The 20502-nt window shown below is 46.5% G+C and overlaps 1 protein-coding gene across 1 annotated transcript in view; it reads right to left on the bottom strand.

The window, feature by feature from the left end:
• Positions 1-11645, bottom strand: part of T265_09881 (hypothetical protein) — a gene marked incomplete at both ends in the record, with an annotated part of 26117 nt that extends 14472 nt beyond the window's left edge. Inside the window, 4 exons of the mRNA XM_009176088.1 lie at positions 3371-3528; positions 5920-6082; positions 7078-7194; positions 11598-11645. Coding sequence (XP_009174352.1) covers positions 3371-3528; positions 5920-6082; positions 7078-7194; positions 11598-11621 — 462 coding nt within the window. The remainder of the gene's footprint in view (positions 1-3370; positions 3529-5919; positions 6083-7077; positions 7195-11597) is intronic.
• Between the last annotated feature and the right edge of the window lie 8857 nt (positions 11646-20502).

The following is a 20502-nucleotide window of genomic DNA, read 5'->3' as shown; positions in this document are numbered from 1 at the left end:
GCGGACTAAAAGAGGAACAGAGGTTGAATGCATTGACGGTGAGATGGAATATAAAGTAAAGGACAACAGTTGGGGTTACGATCAAAGCCCTGCAGGCCAACTGTCAACATCATTGTCAGCTGTAAGAACCACGTACTCGTCGTACACTGGTTATAGCTGCCGCAGTTTCGTTCACCGATGATAAAAACTGAGGAAGTTTTCTTTAAACTAGAATAGCCCTTAATGAGCCTATGGTTTGCGTGGTGACTTACCTGACCATTGGGATGCAGGTAAGTTAGTACGGGGAAACGACCACGACTTCGAAAGCGGGCACTTGCATGTAACATCGCCCTTGATACGGTGGCCGGGACGGAAAGTACGGTTGGGTATGTATCACAAATCTACAGAGTATGGATGAAGGAAACGATTAGGTGTGGGAGGAGTTTAAATACATTATGGCAGCATGACGATGATGAGCTGGAAACCTGTAAGACTCAAACGATAGGCGACAATTTTTTGTTGAAGTGATGGGTCACTGAGTTTCTGTCTTTACCACAACAGTAATTTCGTGTCACATGAAAAGTGAGATTCCACAACAGAAACACTGGGACAACGGCCTTATACAAAAGTGCCGTTGGACAAAACAGTGTAGTTTGAGTACAAAATACTGATGGGTGGAGCGATTTCTTGCATTTCATTATCTTACTGTTACTACCACGTTCAAAATGTGTGGTCCTTGGGGCACTGGTGGCTGTTAGTGCAGTGAAGTCATCTCACCAAAGCCCCAAACGATTGTCCACTTGAAATGGCTAGTCCCAGTACACACGAAACGAACATTAAGACGTATTGGAACGGATTCGAACTGCCGAACTCCTAATATAAAAATAATCATTCAACTGTAACACCTTCCGGTGCCTAGCTGCCACGCACGAGAGTTGGGGTACAGCCAGGTTAAAAGATAAGATAACCAGTCAGCTGTAACACCCTTTCAGTGCCTAGCTGCCATGCCACGCGAAGGAAGCACAAGGGTTGGGATACTGCCAGGTTACCCAAGCCTAGACAGGGGAAGTCAAGAGGCAGAGGTCGGGCTCGAAACAAAGACCTTCCGGTCAGTAAATTCGCGCTCTAGCCACTTGAGTCATGTCGCCCGGTTACCCAAGCCTGGGCAGAAGCAATCGAGATTCCGGGGTTGGGTTCGTACTATGGACCTTTGGCAAGTTCGCGCTCTAACTACTGAGCTACCTCGAGCTCGATCGAACTCCTACTCACCAGACAGTGCTCTGCTAAGATAACGAGCTACGAATCAGCTGTGGGGTGTGGCGGAAAGCAAGCGTCCCCGTCAGTCTACAAAAAAAAACTATCTAACAAGCGGGAGGCCGGCGTCTCAAGATGCGTCTTTTTGTACATAAGATCTGCGCCTGAAGTTCTCACTTCAAGATCTACCAAAACCCTCCTACCTCAATCACCTGTTTTACGAATGGCAGTAGTGGATAAATAGCACAACTGTAACGGAGGATTAAGTATTCACTATCGACGCCGACAAGTCCACTCCAACGCGCTTCTCAGCTACAAGCCATCAGTGATACAGGTAACAAATTAGACCACATCTATAGCGGCCGCCCTCTAAAGGAGCAACTTTTGATTGGTTCCTGCAAAGCCTGCAATGGCACTCATGGAATGACTTTCTACATTTCCGGTAGCAACAGAAGCGAGACACTTGTCCCGAGTCATCGAGCGCGCTGTTTCTCCTTTACGATCAGAATGAACACAAACTTCCTACATATCACGGATAAGCGCTCATTTACGGCATTGTATATAGCGCCTTCATGCTGAATGCCGTGTTGTGGCAAAATGACCGATGACCCTAAAATCGTCCCATGTTGCTTACTTTATCGTGAATGCCTGTTGTAACTTGCTGTACAGTAGTGCAACTCTTTATCGATCCCTTGGCTTCCTGCATCGCCCACTATGATATATCAAAAGGCACGGTAGCTCTACACAGCCCTTTATGGAGACAAAGGAAAATCAGTACAACTGTATATATAGGGTAGTCACAGAGTGTTCCACAAGATCGTGCCAGAATCTCCGTGAGGGGGTGAGAAGCGTCGAGTCAAAGGTGCTTGACTTGGATTGGCTGACATTCTGACCAATCAGGGCATGCCTTCATTTGGCCCGTGTCCTGCACGTGACACATACGTCCAAATGATGTGCTGTTCGGTTATTAGGGACGGCTGGCCTCCGAACACCTCCCCCTTGAGAAGGCTGTTCAACCGACTGCTGCTTTGGACTCCACTGTGACGACTCAGGGAGTTGCTGTCGCATTTCAGTCCGTCGCCGGCGCTGTGTACATACCGAGCTGGGATATGGTACCCTCCATTTGGGAGGTGTGTCACGGCTGTCCGGTGTCTCATTCGATGTGGTCCCCTCACCGAGCCACAGTCTGTCTGAAGTTGGTTCACTTTCGCGGCTATGCTTATGATCTTACGTGTCTCTTGTTTGACATAGTCGACCCTGCGTCCACCGTGGAGAGCATTCCCCATATCTTCGAATCAGTGGCTGGTCTCTGCGTAACTGTTGTGGCACCTTTTCTGCCAGCCCCTCTTCCTTGACTTTCCGGATAGCAGTAGAACGATTCGCCTGAACCTGTGACTGTAAACTGAAGGGTTCAGACCGCGGATGAAACGTTGCAGGCTGCTGACAGGGTTCACCAAATTGCACTGAGGTGAGAGGGCTACCGGTGGTGAGTAGTCGCTATGTCGCCTATGCTCCATCTGGTCTCCGGTTTGGCTGTAACTGTGGCGACCACAAAATCATCAGGACGTGATGTTCTCGTGAACTTATTGGAGCCACTTGCAGTTGTTTCGTCACAAATGACATTGAGGGGTTCATCCAACAGTTGAAGCTCATTAATCCAATCCAGGCCCAAGAGATCAAGGCCAGTATAGTTCGTGAGGTAGCAAGTACCATTGAGTTGAATCCCCTTGAACAATACGGAACAGCTCAGCTTCCAAGCATATATTATGAGATGATCTGATCAAAGTCAGCACGTGAATAAAATCCGAAAAATATAAAACATCTAAACACTTACCAAGGGTGTTCAGTGACTGGGATAGGATTATGTGAACCTTAATCAGCATGAGATTTTACATCAGTTCACCTTTTAACCGATAGGTCAAGTGTTCCGTCGTTGTGGACCAAAGTGGACCGTATCAAATTGGTCCAATGGACTTAATTACTTATAGACTGCAAACTAAAAAACCACTGGCGATATTCTGTGGAAGACTCAGGAAAAACACAAACTTGTCTACCTACAAATGAGTGAGGTAGCTGGGGTTCAAAAATGGCACAGCTCTAAGGCGAACAGCAAGACCGATAGCCATAGTAAGCATACCTGGAAATCGCGATTAATATCTGTTAAGGTCCAGGCCGCATTTGGTAGTCCAAACCGTTCGAACTGAGTGCGCATGTCGAAAGTAGTCCAACCATCAGCACGATCCCAGTAACATCCAGGTGGGAGTAGGCGGAAGCATGGGAGCTCGGTGACGTGTTCTGGAACGACAGGTGAAGAAAACATAGGAATGGAGCGAAGAATCGCAAAAAAACTTAACACTATTCGAACAGAAGATGGTTCGGGTGAAGATTGATCTATCATCTTTGGCCTATCTTACAGGCATTTTGAGAGATAAAGTTCTAATTGCAAAGCCAGATCAACCTACGTAAAAAAGCTGAGGAGCTATTTCACCTGTCTTGTTAATCGTTGGCAACGCGCACCTCTTAAATTACGCAACAAATCACCTGAACAATATGTGGTATTCGGTGTGAGTCAAGTAGTCAAGAGGCCGGTGTCCAGCTGCAGCTTCCGAAACTCAGTTACTAAACTACACCATACCTAGTATCTAGTTCTTTCTATAACTGAAACAGGCCACTCTCGTAGGAGGCTCAAATAAACACGCCAACTACTACTTAGTCTGGTCTTAAACTTAATAGCACCGGCTTCCACATGTTCAGTGTTGTGCCAACATTCCTGAGCCAAAAAAGGAAACTAAATTGTGATGTTACCCCACAATAGCTACCGGAGTGTTCCAAAAAAGTCGATCGTTTTGCATTACGTGCGCTGGGTTGTTTTCAGGGTGAAAGTAGCTAGCGCACCAATCGTCATTGATGGATTGCCATGATCCAATGCACAACCTCCGACTATTGTCTCACTGTCATCTAACAAAGTTTCAATCCGGAAACTTCATTTGCGTAAAGATATCGATTGTGTTGATTCCGTGTGAAGCAAAGATGACCGGAGTGTACTTGCCCTAACTACTGACTGTGTCTATTTTCCAGAACGCCGTTTTTTCCTTCGACGCTCCACCACCCGCTCATCCCCTAGTGGTCACCTGTCCATCTTAGCATGCAGTTTCATATCTGCTCCGTTAATTTTCGAGACAAACCGACCGAGCCGATGACCGAACCTGAATCCTTTGGACAGCGGTTGCGAATGACACTCACTATACTAAGTCGATTATCCTAAAGGCCAACTTTCACTGAGACCTATTACTGCCTACCATTACTATGCCTTATCCTAACAGTACATTGGTGTTTCACTAAACTTGCCTAAGGGTACATTTTATTTTGATCTTACTGTACCTGTTTCTTTGTCATGCTATCGGTTGAAGACTTCAGAAAATTGTTCACAGTACAAGGTTCGGAGAGTTTAATCGAAATTTCGTCCTTTAAGTGAAGCCACTCATTGCTAAAAAGCTGAGAAGCACTGCACAGCCGTTTCACCCTCATTGAGAATCATCAGCAAACTACCGACAATCTATACGTAGCTCAGAGGAAGAATAAAATTCACCCGGAGTGAAATTTCCGTCTGATAAGTTCTCACCCGATAAGCCAGTCGACACGTGTGATCACCTGATGCGGATCCCATCACTGAGTGGAGCTATATCCTGTCTTAATATGAGTTAATTACTTTGCTGATCAGCCCCTACTGGCGTCAAAACTATTAGACGAGAGGTCGCGGATTTCAGACTCCCTTAAGTTTCATGAGATGCACACCGCTGATGATTCTCAATAAGGATGAAGCAGTTGTACAGCACTTCTCAGCTTTTCAACCTAGATTTGGTTCGCTCACTGGGCTGCATAAGTTTCCTTTTCTACACGAAATTACCTCCCGAACGTATTGACTGGCATTTGCTCCTTTATGCTTCTGTAGCGCTTAATTATATCGTTTGACTGTTCATGTCCGTACGTTTGTATATCGTTTGGCGATTACTTGCTGTTACTTCTAAGATGCTCTGCTGCTTCAATTTACCCTTTTCTGCACCTACCAACTGAGCTTTGCTGATCGTACATTGGTTATTTCATACTGTCTATTAATCCATCTGTTACTACAGTATCCTCTGCCCTCTTCCGCTTACTACTACTGTTTGTCCAAGTACCTGTAGTCAGATAGTTTCAAGTGTCATATAAAATCCTAAGCCACCGGGCCCCTAAGAGGGAAAACCAGTCTTTATCCTCCGGTCAAATAACACACCGAAACATCAAGAACTGTGACTGTGCGAAAGTGTGTTACCATACCACAGGAGCATCTCACGCAATGTGCTGTTTTAAACCTAAATATCACAGTGAACTGTGCCCAAGCCTAAGTGAACCCGTAAGATCACCGATACAAAAGCAAACAGTATCATTGGACCCGAGGATCCGAGTCAGTCAACACCGCATCCGACCAGGTTCAAGAAACAACGCCGCTATAGAACAAAAGTAAACGATACGAAACAAAGAGAGAATGGGGAATTTCGCATAAACCGGCCATGGAGCACAGAATTAAGGTCGACAAAAATAGTCCGTGGTACGCAAAGAGTGACCTGTCCACCGCAGAGGCTTCGGTGTCACCTAATCGTCAAAACCCGATCAATGCATGGCGCCGCTTGTTCATCAATCACTTACCTATGCTTCTGAGCTGCTGAACAGTTGTGTACACATCATGACAGTCACGCTCCCGTGGTATGACCAAATGTATGATGCGGAAATTCTTCCCTCGAATAACAAGTGGAGCACCGCCCGTGTTTAGTGGAAGACGTTCGACAGATGCAATAAGCCGAGTGTTGAGCTGCGAAGCATACAAACCCGACAGCAAGTCAACAAAATATAATAAGGGTGGACATAGGGTCAACAAAACTGAAGAGTTACCCGTCAAAATATACTAGGAGTCACAGCAATCTTCAGCCAAAGACTGCAAATTTATCTTCTATAAAGGTAAGAGAATGACGCCGAAAAGAGGTAGAATTTTCATGAATAAATCCACGGTTGTTCTACTTTCCGGAGAAACCAAACAAAAAAGTGGCCCTCTCTAGGCGGGTACATATCTTAACCAGTCCAGGACTTCTTTGCAATGTCCTTGGAGTTTGAGTAACATGACATGGAGAAGCATGCTTCGAGATGCACACCAATCAACTCCGATCTTCTTACTTTTTCCTTATTGAGTGGGGATCGTTGTCATCCAGTGACCGACGTTATAGGGTGAAAACGGTCAAAGGGTGTCTTCTGTGGTGTACACAGCATTCACACGGTAAAGTATTTTTTCCAAAGACATTGTAGATGGGATGGAAGAACGCACCGAAATCGAAATTCGGTCGCTGAAGCAGCTACCCACGATCGACGTTTATCCTCTTTCAGGCTCGCATATAACACTAATCAGCTCACCTCTAAGCCTCTTCATAGCGACACACTGGCGGTCACTCTAATCAGTGATATAACGTCTGCAACAAGGTTGCAAGCTCAACAAACAATTCTATCACCGACATCAGCCAGCTTAACCCACTAGCGAGTGAAGGAAGCCATCCCTTGTCTTAGCCCGTGATCACCTGTCTGTCTTCTCGTTGCACACAAATGGGCAAGTGAATCCCAAGAGAGCAATAAGCAGTATAACCTAGGTGTGATGATAGTTCTATGAGGTCGATAGACACAGTGTATCTGTGCCCATAAATCCAAAAGTAAAGACTAAGCCTTACTCATATTTCTGTAGCATAAACAATAAACAATAAACAATATCCAAATTGCTCGCTTCCACATACAGGTCAAAAGTAATGCACTGAGCTTACTTACCCATACTTCCTGCTTTCTGGAGACTCCAACAAAGAAAATATGGGTCAGTGTTAAATGGAGAGTTCCTCGCACATGGACTTTACCATCAAAAGGGTCCAAATAGAACACATCGTTAACCTGGGAAAGCAAATAAATACGTCGTGACAATTCAAATATTTAAGATATCGCAATGAAACACTCGGAACAGAAAAAAGGAAGGACGGGGGTTTGCAAGTGGAATACCAGTTAGCGCACAAATATTTTTCGGTGCACGAAAGCCATGAATTTACAAGGGGTGGACTCCATCTAACCTCAAAAAGAGAGGACGTCTGTAAAGAAAATGGGCGTTAAAAACGATCGATCCGGATAAACGTGAGTTGCATAGAAGAGGGAGCTGGGAGCAAAATGGAATCCCACATTTAAGCCCCTCTAAAAAAGCCTAGGGGAAAGGAGTACGATCAGCAAACAGGATGACCATTTGGAATCAATGACCAACTTTGTGGTGATAAGACAAACAATAGAGGCGGAAGTATATAGGTATGGCGCAGCTGAGTTGTGGAGCACACCAAACGTACCAGGGCGTAGAAGTCAAGTTTCGGGCCCCCTGTCCCTGGTCTCAGGCGCAAAATTCTGAATCACGGGGTAGTGGTTAATGGCTTTTTCTTGAAGGACCTTTTTTCGGGTCAATGATTCAAATCTACACTGCTTGATTTTAGGGAGCTTACGGAGGACCCGGGGGTAAGGCATAAATGTCTAACCGCTAATGAGGCTTCTCGCAGCATGTTTATGAGCAGCAACGGAATCTTTGGTTTTGAAAGTATTTCGACCATATTAAGTAATGGGCTGGCAGTCATGGTCAACCGTTTGGCGATCGGAGAGTGCGGTTTTTAAGGTCGATTTTTTCTAACCCCTCCTTTCATGGGGGACAGCAGCACTGTTGTTCCGATATAGATGGGTATGCTGGTNAACCCAAGGTCACTTTGTAATACGACCTCTCACAATACGGTAACTCGCTGTTCTTCGTTCTTCACAATAGAGCGATCAAACAAATTATAGTTGTATGGCATATAAGCACCAGTAATGATGATATATTCTGATGATATACTGATGATATACTCTCGATGATGATTATAACTACCTTGTGAAACTCACAGGTGGCTAGCTGATCGTTGCCAATTTATCGTGCCTGCTTAGGCCCCAAACGACCGTAACCCTGACACCATCAGAAAAAACGTCTCCGACAAAAAGGATGTCCTGGTAGGGTGGGCCGAAAGCTCAGATACCGTTGTGAGATCTGGATATCTTAATGAACAAGTGGATGTATTTAGCGCATGTGAAACTGTTGGGTGAGTAAGTTGGATTGGACTCGGCGCGCACAGACAACGCCAAAAGACTGCTCCAGCTGTTTGCTGACCGCAGACTGTTTTTATGCTGCATCAACTTTCGAAATAACCAAAGTCGTCCAGCGACATGATGCCCTCCGACAGCGTGCTGGCCACGGACCCAAATTTATCACATCACCAACAGTTACCGATGACGCAGATTGATACCTGACTTCCCCTCATTTTGGAATATGTGAGTGGATTCTGATCATGCACTCGTCTGGTATAGCTTCTCTCTTTGCCTTCCAGGGCCGTGTAAAGGACGGAAAAGTGACTTAGCAACTGAGACACTAGCAAATCCATAAGTTAAACAAGCTAACTGTTAAGAACTGTCTTCTGAACTGTCTGTCTTCTGCAGTCATCCACTGTCGGATGCCAACCCTCACAGAAACAAGACTGCCACATCCTTGACAATGTCCGGAGCTTCGCCTGTGGCAAGGCACCACCAGGTCTTTTCAAACACTGTACATCACCGGGAACAGTGGCACTGCCTCAGTCTTGAAATGTTTCCACTGAAAATAAAACAGCTGTAACACTTTCGGTGCCTAGCTGCACGAGGGCTGGGATGCCGCCAGGTTGCCCAAGCCTAGACAGTGGAAGTCGAGAGGCAGAGGCGGGGTTCGGACCGCGGACCTTCCAGTCAGTAAATCCACGCCCTAACCACTGAGCCCTTCAGCTTAACGAATTGTCAGGTGTCAAACGCGCCTCAGAATGAGCAACGACCGTGAAGCTAGGTGGACAGGGAGGGTCAAAGAAAAGGAAGCGGCCAATGATACTTGGATTGTCCGGAAATTACCTCGATTGCTGTGTGCGACCAAGCCCTGTAAACCACCAGTTGAGTGAAGTGATAAAGGATTTAAATGGGGCGGCCATCTTATATAGAAAGATCCCTGACCGCTGTGCTGGGCATTTCGAACGATAATTATCGTGGCCACCTGCTGCTTCTCAGTCGGATTGTCAAACTGCACTAGAACCATAGACCTGCAACGACCTGTGATCTCGAAAGTTCATTACTGCATATGTTCTCTCAAGCGCCACTGAGCTCGTGGTTCGGATGACCTTCCATCAGCATATCTCAAAATTGGGAGTGAAGTCCTCTTTGTCTGATTTGTTACCATTCATCTGGGAAAAGAGAACTGGAAAGAATAGGCGACAATGCTCATTTTCATAAAGAGTGCAGCAATGATTGCGCTAAACAAGGAGGGGCCTGCTTGACTACAGTAGTGCCAAGACTTTTAGCGTCACTGGTCCTTCATCGCCTTATGGTGGCCGGGGAAGCATTGAGTCGAGAGCGGTAAGTGGGATTCCGCGGGGCTGCGCTTCCCATCGCAAGACTGGATAAGCTCGAACTCTGACCTCATGCTTGCGGATGAGCCCCTTGAGGTGGTAGACACATTTGTCTACCTTGGCAGCCGCACTAGTCCTGATGGCTTCCCCAAAGATGTTACTCCCATCCGGATCAGGAAGGCTAAAGCAGCTTTCGTGAACCTGCATCACCTGTGACGTAGGCGTGGCATCGTTTTATCCGTCGGGGGTCGTGTTTACAATACTTTGGTGCGCTCCACATTGGCCTACGGGGCAGAAACCTGGTCGGCGCAGGCTCAAAATGTCAAAAGCTTTCTTTACTTGAGCATCCATGTCTTTGGAGCATTACCCAAGTCTAGTGAGAACAACAGAACAGTTATGCTGAAGTACGTCGAATGGCTTTCGAAAGAAATAGCTAACCCACAACAGATCACACTCCGTAAGTTTTGCTGATTTGGTCGCGTGCTTCGCACGCCAGTTGATCAACTTCCTCGAAGTGCTTTCCGCACAACCAGGCAGGAACAAGCTAGGGAATGTCAGGAAATGGCTTGGCGACAAAGTATGAGGGCCATTACCAGTAAACTCTCCCTGGATGGGGACCCCGAGACAAGACACATATTTCGAGACACTGACGCGGTCCAGTGACGCGCATGCATCTAAGCTATGTTGCTTTCAATACATTCCTAAGCTCCCAGTCCCCACAACGAAAGGTCCACTGACACCCCTGTATTTACGCATCGATTATATCTGCTACCGGCTCGATTGCGCAGCTATCAACCCCATCCTAGCTCCTAACTACCGGTGAACGAAAATGCGGCAGCTAGAATCATTGCACGGCAAGTACGCAGTTTTCACAGCTCGTGATGATTGACAATGATGATGCTGATCATGATCATCATGACGTTTCCCGCTATTCCCAAGTTCAGTTTGGTTGCTTCATACATCAGCTCAGGCTTTCCAGTACGCTGTATTCTTAGACAATTAATCTGACTAGAAGATTCTAGTCCCATAGATGATATGCGTGCGTAAAGCAAATCCTCTTGTTTTCTTCTACCAGTACCAAGTGTGTTCCTAGGAGTGCAAGACCAGTGGAAAACCAGTGAAGTTCACAAGCATGATGCACAGGGTAAATATTTTAACCACTTAAATGCACCACACCGTAAACAATCTACTTTGACCTCTGTCCTGCACCGTCACACTGGATTACATGTGCGAAGAAGTTCCTGCTCTCCGTTTCAGTGATATGTAGACACTATTAATGCGCCTTGTGGATATGATTCGAAGGGCTGCGATCCAAAAACGATTTATGCCAGATAGTCGGAACGAACGAAAATGGAAGAAGCGCCTTTCTGGGTGAAGTCGGCAGGTTTCTCTCAATTCAAAATGCTTTGCCTTAGAATCTGCACCAAATTCTCTATGGCCTCCTACTTGCATAAACTCCCTTGAGATAATCAACCGGTAGTTAACTTACCCTTGTTTGAATGCACCAAGAAAGCCTTGGTAGGCCTTCTGATGCTCTCCTCCAAAAATCAAAGGACAGGTCACCAGTGGATTAAATTCGTGGGGGCTTTTTCTATATGTCCTTAGGGCTTATTCGATCTGACAGAATACACATATGTGATGGGGGCAGTTCAGCTGCTTCAAGGTATGCACACGGAGTTAGCAATGGAAAAAGTTGAGTCGACAGCATTTGTGGTAGGACTCCATGTGTTGCTCTCTCAGGTAGATAGTGTGAAAGGAACAACGGTGGAATACCACATCGACGGCCAGATACCATGGACTAAGGTCGCCTAAGTTGTCCGTGGGGGGCTTGTAAGGCATGACGGGCACAGAAACGTAAACGCAGAGACTCACCTGCGTCAGACGAAGGCGATCCATGGGCCTTCGCGAGCAGCCATTCAGGTGCTCGTTCCTGATTGGTTGAATGTTTTCATACGTCGAGGGCTGCGCGTATTCAAATACTTGTTTTATTTCAAGGTTTTCACGGGCGTCGCGAGAAAAGTAAATCTCCTTTTAGATAACCCTAGCTCCCAATCCAATAAAAATGACATTGTGGCTTCACGTTCGAAGATGGCTCCGATCCCCCCATTCGAGATTTCCATGACTTCGCTGGTGGCTACTGGGGTTAACCATTTATCAGTGCATTTACTTTGCAAAAAAGCCAAACATTCCAAAAAGCAGTCCCACCTTCACTAGAACAGCCTGAAATGGTGCCACATTTTGTGTGTAAACATCCTGATCTGGGTCCACTCTTAGACTGTCCTTCCAGGATTCATCACGAAGATCCAAGCAACCGCGGTGGACAAGTTGAAGACAAAATGGTAGCTAGTGAATCACAGTCTAACTCGCGCCCGGATCGGTCACGTCGGAACCGCAGTGGCCTTTCTGAGATTCAGCATGACTCCCTGTTAAGCTGGTTCCATGCACCCTTCAGCGCGATTTCAACGTTGGTACCCCTACCACAAAATCCCAGTCTCTCACCTCCTCCATATGCCCGAATCGGATTGTGGATCGGATGGTAATAGTCACGCTCCACGCATCTCACAAGACACTAAAGGTGGTGCACCTCAATCATCGACTCACTCTCAGTCCAGATACTATACCCATGTCAAGGCACATGATAGCCTTCAGAGATCCAAGCAGTATGTATAACGGGTGCTGTATGTATGTGCTCACCTAGAAAACCAAAGGCTTGTTGGACTCAGAATCCGATGGTATTTGGAGGGTATGAAAATGCTGATCTCATCGTTTACAGTGTATGGAGGAAGGAAACTTGAACAAACCATGGGTACGTCTAAAGATAAGGGTATAAGCAAACAAAAGCCATACTAAGTGCGAGTTTATATGCATAAATACTGCATGATGGTATCTAAAAGCAATGCAGTTTGCTAGTAAGGCGTTCAGTTTTGTGAAGGACCCGAGGTGGATGACAGAATCTATCAGGAATAATTACAGCAAATACAGCAAATGAAGGTCTCAATCGATCGCTTGTTTGAGACCCTGAGACAAGAAGGCGAAAAGGTAGATTCTAGGGGTTTAGTCTAAGATAAGATCACCACGTGGTTGAGATTTGTGAGAAACGTGAGCATAGTATGGTTTGAAAGAGACGGTGGCTGTAACCAAGTAAGCTTTGGGGGGCAATGATACTTAAGGAAGATTAGGTTGAGGTGAGACAACTGCCCCGGTTGGGATAAACTTTAGAGGGGGCAGTGATTTTGTGACCAACTACTGGAAGTTTGCATCTTATTCTGATTGCGCTTCAGTAAGGAATACAACAGAGATAGCAGCGTGCCAGAATGAATTGAATGAAGGAGGGGTCGGGGGTCGATTCTTGCATTGGCCTACTGAGAGGACACGCGATTGATGAACCCTTATATTCGATGAATATTTTAAAATGGGGAGGAAACATCTAGAAAAAGGTTTTGGGTGTGATATAGACACCAAGGCACTTGTAGTGGCTAGCAGTGGGTAAAGAGTTTGTCAAAACGACGAAGCCAGTGAGGCATGACGGCTGTTCAGTTTTCAAGCAAATATGGGCTTCGCAAACGTTCGATAAACGTGGTCGTTCTGAGAACAGGTGAAACTTTTGTAGGTCTCTGGGCCATACTTTCAGCAAGCAGGAAACCATTCGAGGTCCGAGGGGGGAAGGTAGAAACATTTTAAATAAAATAATGAATACCATATGCCCAATGGATGAGCTATCGAGGGCACCACTGGTACCGTGGAAACTGGAGGGAACAGCTCCACAGGCCCCGATCGCTGAGTGCCGATGGATCACGAATGAGGCTACCAACGGGGAGTCAGATCCAGGAACGCCAAAGCTCTCCAAGCGACTCACAATTATTTCATTCGGTATCAGTTATATAACCTCTGAGAAGTCAAATAAAATGTAGCCTATCGCTTGTTCGTCTGCAGAAATGAAGGAGACGTCGGCGAAAGTTAGTTTGGATTGACTGAGTGTGGTCTGACGGGAAGGGCATCATGTTTAGAAGAATGTAGAACATAGTGCAGTTTGCACTTCTTCAGCGGTGGCAACAAGCGCTAGCGCCCATAGGTTTTTTCGCCAGGCACCACTTGTTGATTGAAGCTGATGGTGGGGCTCCGGAAACCAGTGGCCTTTTCTCTTAGATTCGCTACCCATCACAAACCACAGTACTGTCCAACTCACGAAGCAAATTACACTAAACTAGCCGATTAGTCGGGAAGTTATATCTCAATCAGTCCTGATATCTTTGCTCCCCTCACCAATATGCATATGTAATACAACTGCATTATCTTGGGAGCTTAACTAGCATTTGACTGCTGGGCTACTGAGAATAAATCCACCCATATCTTACTCCATTTCATTCTAATAATGAACCTGATCCTGTCTGGTATCCCTTTTAACCCCAAGGCCTGACCGATCACATGCCAGTATTACCCTTATAGATCTTAAACCTTCGGTAGTAGCTGCTTTCAATGACCCGTATGGCGACCACTCATACATTCCGGCTAATCCCCGGTTTACACGCATATGGTCGCCCGACTAGAACAAAAGTACCCGCGACTCTGCATCGGTCTGTCTGTGTGTGTCAACCCTCTTGTCTGAGCCAGAATCAGAGGCCACGGGGATGTGTGCCCCTTCGTCCGATTGTCGCAAGCTTGACTTCCGTTACGGAACGACCCAGAAACCGAAGCATGTCAGCCCAATGATGACACGGCAATGGCACACTTTGTTTGATGGCAAGCCCGTAACTATTTTCTTCCTATCCTCGACCGTCACATCCCGCCCACTCAGGCCTGTAATCGCAGCTGCTAACAAACCGTTCAGTCGGCTCCAGCCGCCCCTAGGGATAGTTTGTTCGAACACGCGAACGTTCCTATTGGGAACAATCATCCCGGCTTTTCGCTGCGATCTCAGTATGTCTTTCCACAAGTTCAGCACCTTTGATAGTAATGATAAAATGAGGTTATCTCCCAGCTTATAGGAACATGCAGATTGAGGTCTGGTCGTTCTATTGGGAACAATCATCCCGGCTTTTCGCTGCGATCTCAGTATGTCTTTCCACAAGTTCAGCACCTTTGATAGTAATGATAAAATGAGGTTATCTCCCAGCTTATAGGAACATGCAGATTGAGGCATGATCTGGTCGTTACCTTAACGCAGTGGCCAGCAACAGAACAGGGAGAAAGGTACGACCAACGGCACATGTGTATTAAATGAAAGGTCACCACAGTTGTGTGAACCGAAAAAACTTGGACAATGGGCGCGAGGTACGACTAGTTGCAGCCGGCTGACATGCACTGAAACTGAACACCACTCCTGAACGTGAATGACCTTGGGTGGTTAACTAAATGATAAAGGTCACAATACGCAAAAGTGGGAATACAGAAGGAAGAATTTGAAGTAGAGACAAACGGCAAGTTTTGTTTCAAAAATATGGTTTATGTTGAAATAAAGTAGTCACTGGTGTCACATTTGTGGGAAAGTCAGGCGTGAGGGATAGTTTTGAAGGGGAGATAATGCCGATGCCTAGGGCCAAATGAGCACCGTAAATGACAGTGGACTTTTGTTAGAAGCAAACCGAAATCGCAGTAGGAAACCAGATAAGTAAAATACGAACGAAACGTTCAGCGAGTTAATACGAGCTTGTCCCAGAAGCTGATGAGGTCAGGTGAAAAATTTGCTAGTAGTTGCAATTCCAGGTGTGATTGGTCGAGGGTTTGCGGTCAAGATTTTGGGAACAGTAGTTACGGGACTTCCCTGTGACCAAGTATGGCAGTGCCCTGCCATCACAGCACCGACATACTTCGGTTTCTGGACAGCCCCGCCACAGTCGTCAGGGATGCCGCAGTCACAGAAGGGATACGCATTTCCGTGGTAGCTGTACATTGGTTAGGCGACGGGATTGGCACTGATAGAGGCAAGCGGATGCAGAGTCACGGACTTTCCAATCACTAGAAGAACCACATATGTAGAGGACCGGAACAGGCTGGGTTGAATGAACAACGGTCTAACGGGGCGTTTGGGCAACTACAACCAAAGTTTAAAGCTTAAGAAAAGGAGAGCCGTTAAGGAATAGGATGAGTGCACTGGTGTACTGTGAGTGTCAAGAGGTATCAGATAAAGCGGTATCCAACAGAAAAAATATAAAAGCGGATGACAGCAAGCTGAAATGAACCAGGAAAGGTGTTTTTTCTGCTTGCCTGGTAACCAAGTAGTAGCCGGGCCAGATTAGGTGCCTAATTTTTGGAAGGAAAGGACTTGGTGCAGAGGTAGCTAAGCGGGAAGCAAGCCGTTGGCCTAGTGGGAACAGGCGATTGCATGGTGAGATTACATGGCGGTAGATTTAGCCGAGTAAGAAATCCAATCGTGGGGTCTATGATTTGTGAAAGTGAGGTTAATATGGACAAGGACAGTAGAAGAAGAATAATCGGTTGGTAGGCAGTACCTGAGATAATGGATAAGAGCCGTAGTGAAGCTGGAATCTACTGCATCAACTTAACAGGAAGGCTAGTGTATGGATACATGTCACAGGTTCACTGCTACCAGCTCCAAGAAACGAACGGTGCATCACAAAATCACCTACTGGGCATTAGCTGTGACTGCTGGTAAACGGAAAATCATAAGGAAATTACGTTTCATGTGTATACGGTTGCTTCAGAGAACGAGATGGAAGATGATGGATGGATGTGAATTATATCTGGATGATGAAGCGGACTTGGGGTTGTGCTTCCGAGCCAAGACGAAGATGGCAACTCCTGGCGCTTCAATTTTTGCCGTGAACCTTGCACAGTACATCAAGCAAAAGGAGAGCTGTCATTCAGTTGCATTCCTTGGTGTTGTCAAAAAAGTGACAACCGGATTAATCCAATCCGGCTACAGACAAACAACAACGGTGCTCCTGCATTAAAGGCCAGGGTCAGAACTACCTGTGATAAGCGATTCAACCGTACTACTGAGGGATGGCGGGTAAAAGAACACACCACAGTGCAACCACACAAGGCGACTCTTTCTTCAGGGCGTACCAGAACACCGCACGGGGTTTTCATCTCTCGTACACACTGCCAGATCTTCAGGGTAATAAGCCACCAAGCGGTCATAATTGATGTTTGTGCATTAATAAATAACTCCGGCTAACCGATATTTAATCCGGTCAGGCGAAAAGCCACGGCGCTGAAACAGCTTAGTCATTCCGAGCAAACAAACAGCAAACAGCCACTGGAATAGGCAAATCGTGGGGGCAGATGATACGGCAGCTAACTTTCGGGCCATGGGACTAGAACGGAGATGTGCAGAGCCTTGTACAATTGCTAAACGACGACGAAACACTGGTGTAACCCACCACGTCAGGTAGAGGTGCACCACCATGCGAGATGTATGTGTGAAAAAACTAAGAATTAGTCTGCTGGGGCAGAATCGGGGGGCCGGGGGTGAGGAAATGCAACAAAAAGGCGGTTGGGATGGCATGAAACAATTATGGTGGCGGGCGCTAGACAGTGCAACACAAATACGCCTCAGGAGCTGAACTTCTGCATAAGAGATGGATACGATAAGGATTTATGGAGAATAACACTTGAAAGTGTGGTCGTCTCACATGTGGGTTAATGCTAGAGGGTTGAGGCTGGTGAGTGTACATTCTTCGACCAAGTAACAAGAGAGTTGGCGTGACAGCGCAAATTGGAAGGGTCTAAGATCTATTTTAAACATATTGCCTAGTTTAGGCTCGGTTCCCTTCATAGAGCTGATGGTCTTTCGAAAGACTAAATGAGACGATGTAGTATAGATATGGGAGGGGGGCTTGTTCCATAGTTCGAAATAGAGGCGAACGAAAAAGTTTTGTCTAAAGACAGCTCAACAGGTACACGACGGAGCGGAAAACAGATTTGCGGATACTGTAGGGAGGGCAGGAAGAAAATTCAGGACGGGAGTCAGCTATGCTAACCCATCGGTAGATTAGGCGATGCAGAAGGCCTAGGTTCAACCGAATGCGCCCCAGCCATTAAACATTCAACCAAGTGAAAAAAGCGAAGACGATATGGCAACGTGGATGGAGCCGGAAACAAGACCTTAGTAAGCGAGCGCTGTACGATCTCCACAAGAGACCGGCATGCCTGCCAATACTGTGAGGTGAATTCAGGACTGCAATGGGTACTACAAACTGCTTAAAGATGACAATTATGGTAGAATGATTGGCAAATGAAAGTAGAGAGTTTGTGTGCTTTAACCACTCTATACCATGCATGTTGGTTAAACCCAGGCCCACAGAAATATCTTAAACCTAGGTATCCTACTTCAGAAAGAGTAGGAATCAAGGGTCCATCAAGAATAAGCATGCCAGGGGAATTCGGGGATCGACTCAAGAGGGCCTGACATTCTGGAACGGCGAAAGAAAGACAGGAGTTGGAGGATCAGAGGCAAAAAGTCAGATCAAACTGAATGTTAGCAAGAGTAGGAACAGAGTCACTTACCTTAAACGTGTGAGCTATCTCAAAATCATCAGTGAACAGAAAATTGGACCTGTGGGTGATCAAACCAGTGACATTATTAATGCATATTAATGACTATAGAGGGGCCGACCACACTACCCCGAATAACCTCGCTGGTGATTGGAAGAGGCGGTGGGGAGAAATCCTCAATCTTGATGACCTGGGCTCTCCCAGTGAGGTGTTCGCTTGACTCTATGCATTTCACCATCTCCCCATCGGAAATGTCCTTTTCAACTGACTTCCATATAACAGCGACACCAGTGAGTCTGTCCAGTCCCAATGCAAACCGTACTTTTGAGACAACTTGCCATATGTTTCCACTGCCTCCATTTTAACTTTCTGTGCTCCTGACCGTTGACCCAACCGCCCTACGCCAATCACGGCCAGCAACGGTTTTTTAGTTTAAGTCAACCGGCTTCGTTGTTGAACTGGTCGTGCTTCATGGTCCGTCATTCTAGTTTTTCGGTTCCGAAACCCGATGACTTTTCACGTGATCAGCGTGCCTCTTTTGTTCGACCTTCCTCTAAGTTGTGTTTTCCCGCCGCGTTTAGGTTGTTACAACCCGGTCACGCCTTTATTTGCATGCTCTCACAGGCAGAGAGATAAAGCAGTTATTATTGTTAATAATCCGTCTGCGATGAACGTGCACTTTATACCGTCTTATCGATTTATGATACCTCTCACTTCCTGTGGGCATCGCGCCTGCTCAAAACTGTCCCATATGAAGTCGTGCTTTATTCAGATTAGAGAAGTGGGGTTGTGGTTGATCGGCACTGGTTTGACCTTAGATTACTCCCTAGAGTGCATTTCACGCCGCCAGGTGGCATTTATTCTGTATTTCCGCACCCCGTAGTCCTCCAGTCTCAGCTGTGGCCACTGTCTGCTGGTGTTCCAGCACATGGGACAGAGACTGCTCCGTTCACCTCCTAGCACCGCGAACTTCGGTACATTCCTTGGCATAAATCGATAGGCCCCAGTCTAGTATACCGCTCTATCGGGGTTGTGACGAAGATCTCCCAGGATGTTTTGGTTGCAGGATGGCTTCAACAGTCAACACAAACTGAAGATTTCCTTCCAAGCCAGCTTGGCAGATGGCTGCTTCTGAGCGGAATAGTCTGGACCCTTACAAAACCATATCGTTTGCTGCAAAAGTGCGTCATAACCTGTCGCGAAAACGAAACCTGAGATGACTGTCCTCGCAGTTATTCATCTGATCAATAATGCTACACGCCTCTGGCTTTGCGATCAGAAACCGATGGATGACTAAACTGAAGGCCGGTTGGAAGACAAGACTGGGACGCGCCCATACCACCTGCAGCTGACTAGCCCACTTCCAGCCATATTGCTCCGAAGGCTAATTGGACCGTAATCTGAACACATGGTGCTTTATAAATCGGCACAAACTGGCGTTATTGAGTAAGACAAGGATACCCAAGGTGTATTCAAATATAAGAAAACACCATCCGTCACTTTGTGTTTCCAGGTGAACCATCGAATCTTGTGGCCACCGGCTGAGCCCGCGATATCGGAGGTATGTGGCATGAGCCGGGTCTTTGCAAGAACAATTGTGAATGAGTGTTCAACACAACCTGGCTGCTGAACATGGTAAGGCCTATTGATAAAAATGAAAAAGCACGCGAAAAATCATTTCAACACTGTCCCTGATGAATCCGGGGTAGGAGAGTTTGAGGATGCTAGTCAGCCAAGACATTAGCAGGGGTGTCAGATGAACACTGTCTTCCGTCCTAGGGTTCAGAAGAGGTGTTTACGCCACATTCATTTGCTTCCTGCCTTGCTAAGTCCAATGCCCATTGATCATCTGTGAGGTTCCTCTTGTCAACCACTGGGTTGGTTCAACTGAACCTCTTGTTTCTGTGGTTTCATTTCACCTCTTCGTGGACGATAAGGTGTGTAAAAATCCTCTTCGAAGTTACCCATGGATCTTTTACACACCGCATTCAAACTGCCGTACAAGAAGAGCCAACTACCCAACCAGATGAGCCTGACCTCGTCAACCCCCGTTATATTATTCCCTTGTTTATTTGCCATCATTACCATTGTTGTGACGGTTAGACATAAACTAGCTGCCCACCAGAAACATCAGGTAAGGTCTGCTTCTTTGACCCTATTTTAGCCCTTCCTTCGACCTGTGGTTCAGTGCTGGAGTCATGCTGAACCCAGCCTACGAACCCCCGTTTTCCTACCAGGAACAGCCTGTGAAAAGCATACAGTTGAACTGAATATCCAGCGGGCGCGTTCGTTTGAACTTGTGGCGCGCAGAATTCCGACC

This window comes from Opisthorchis viverrini, assembly GCF_000715545.1.
Source record: "Opisthorchis viverrini unplaced genomic scaffold opera_v5_316, whole genome shotgun sequence".
NCBI lineage: Eukaryota > Metazoa > Platyhelminthes > Trematoda > Opisthorchiida > Opisthorchiidae > Opisthorchis > Opisthorchis viverrini.
The sequence above is the reverse complement of the archived record's forward strand: the minus strand, read 5'-3'. Positions and strand labels throughout refer to the sequence as shown.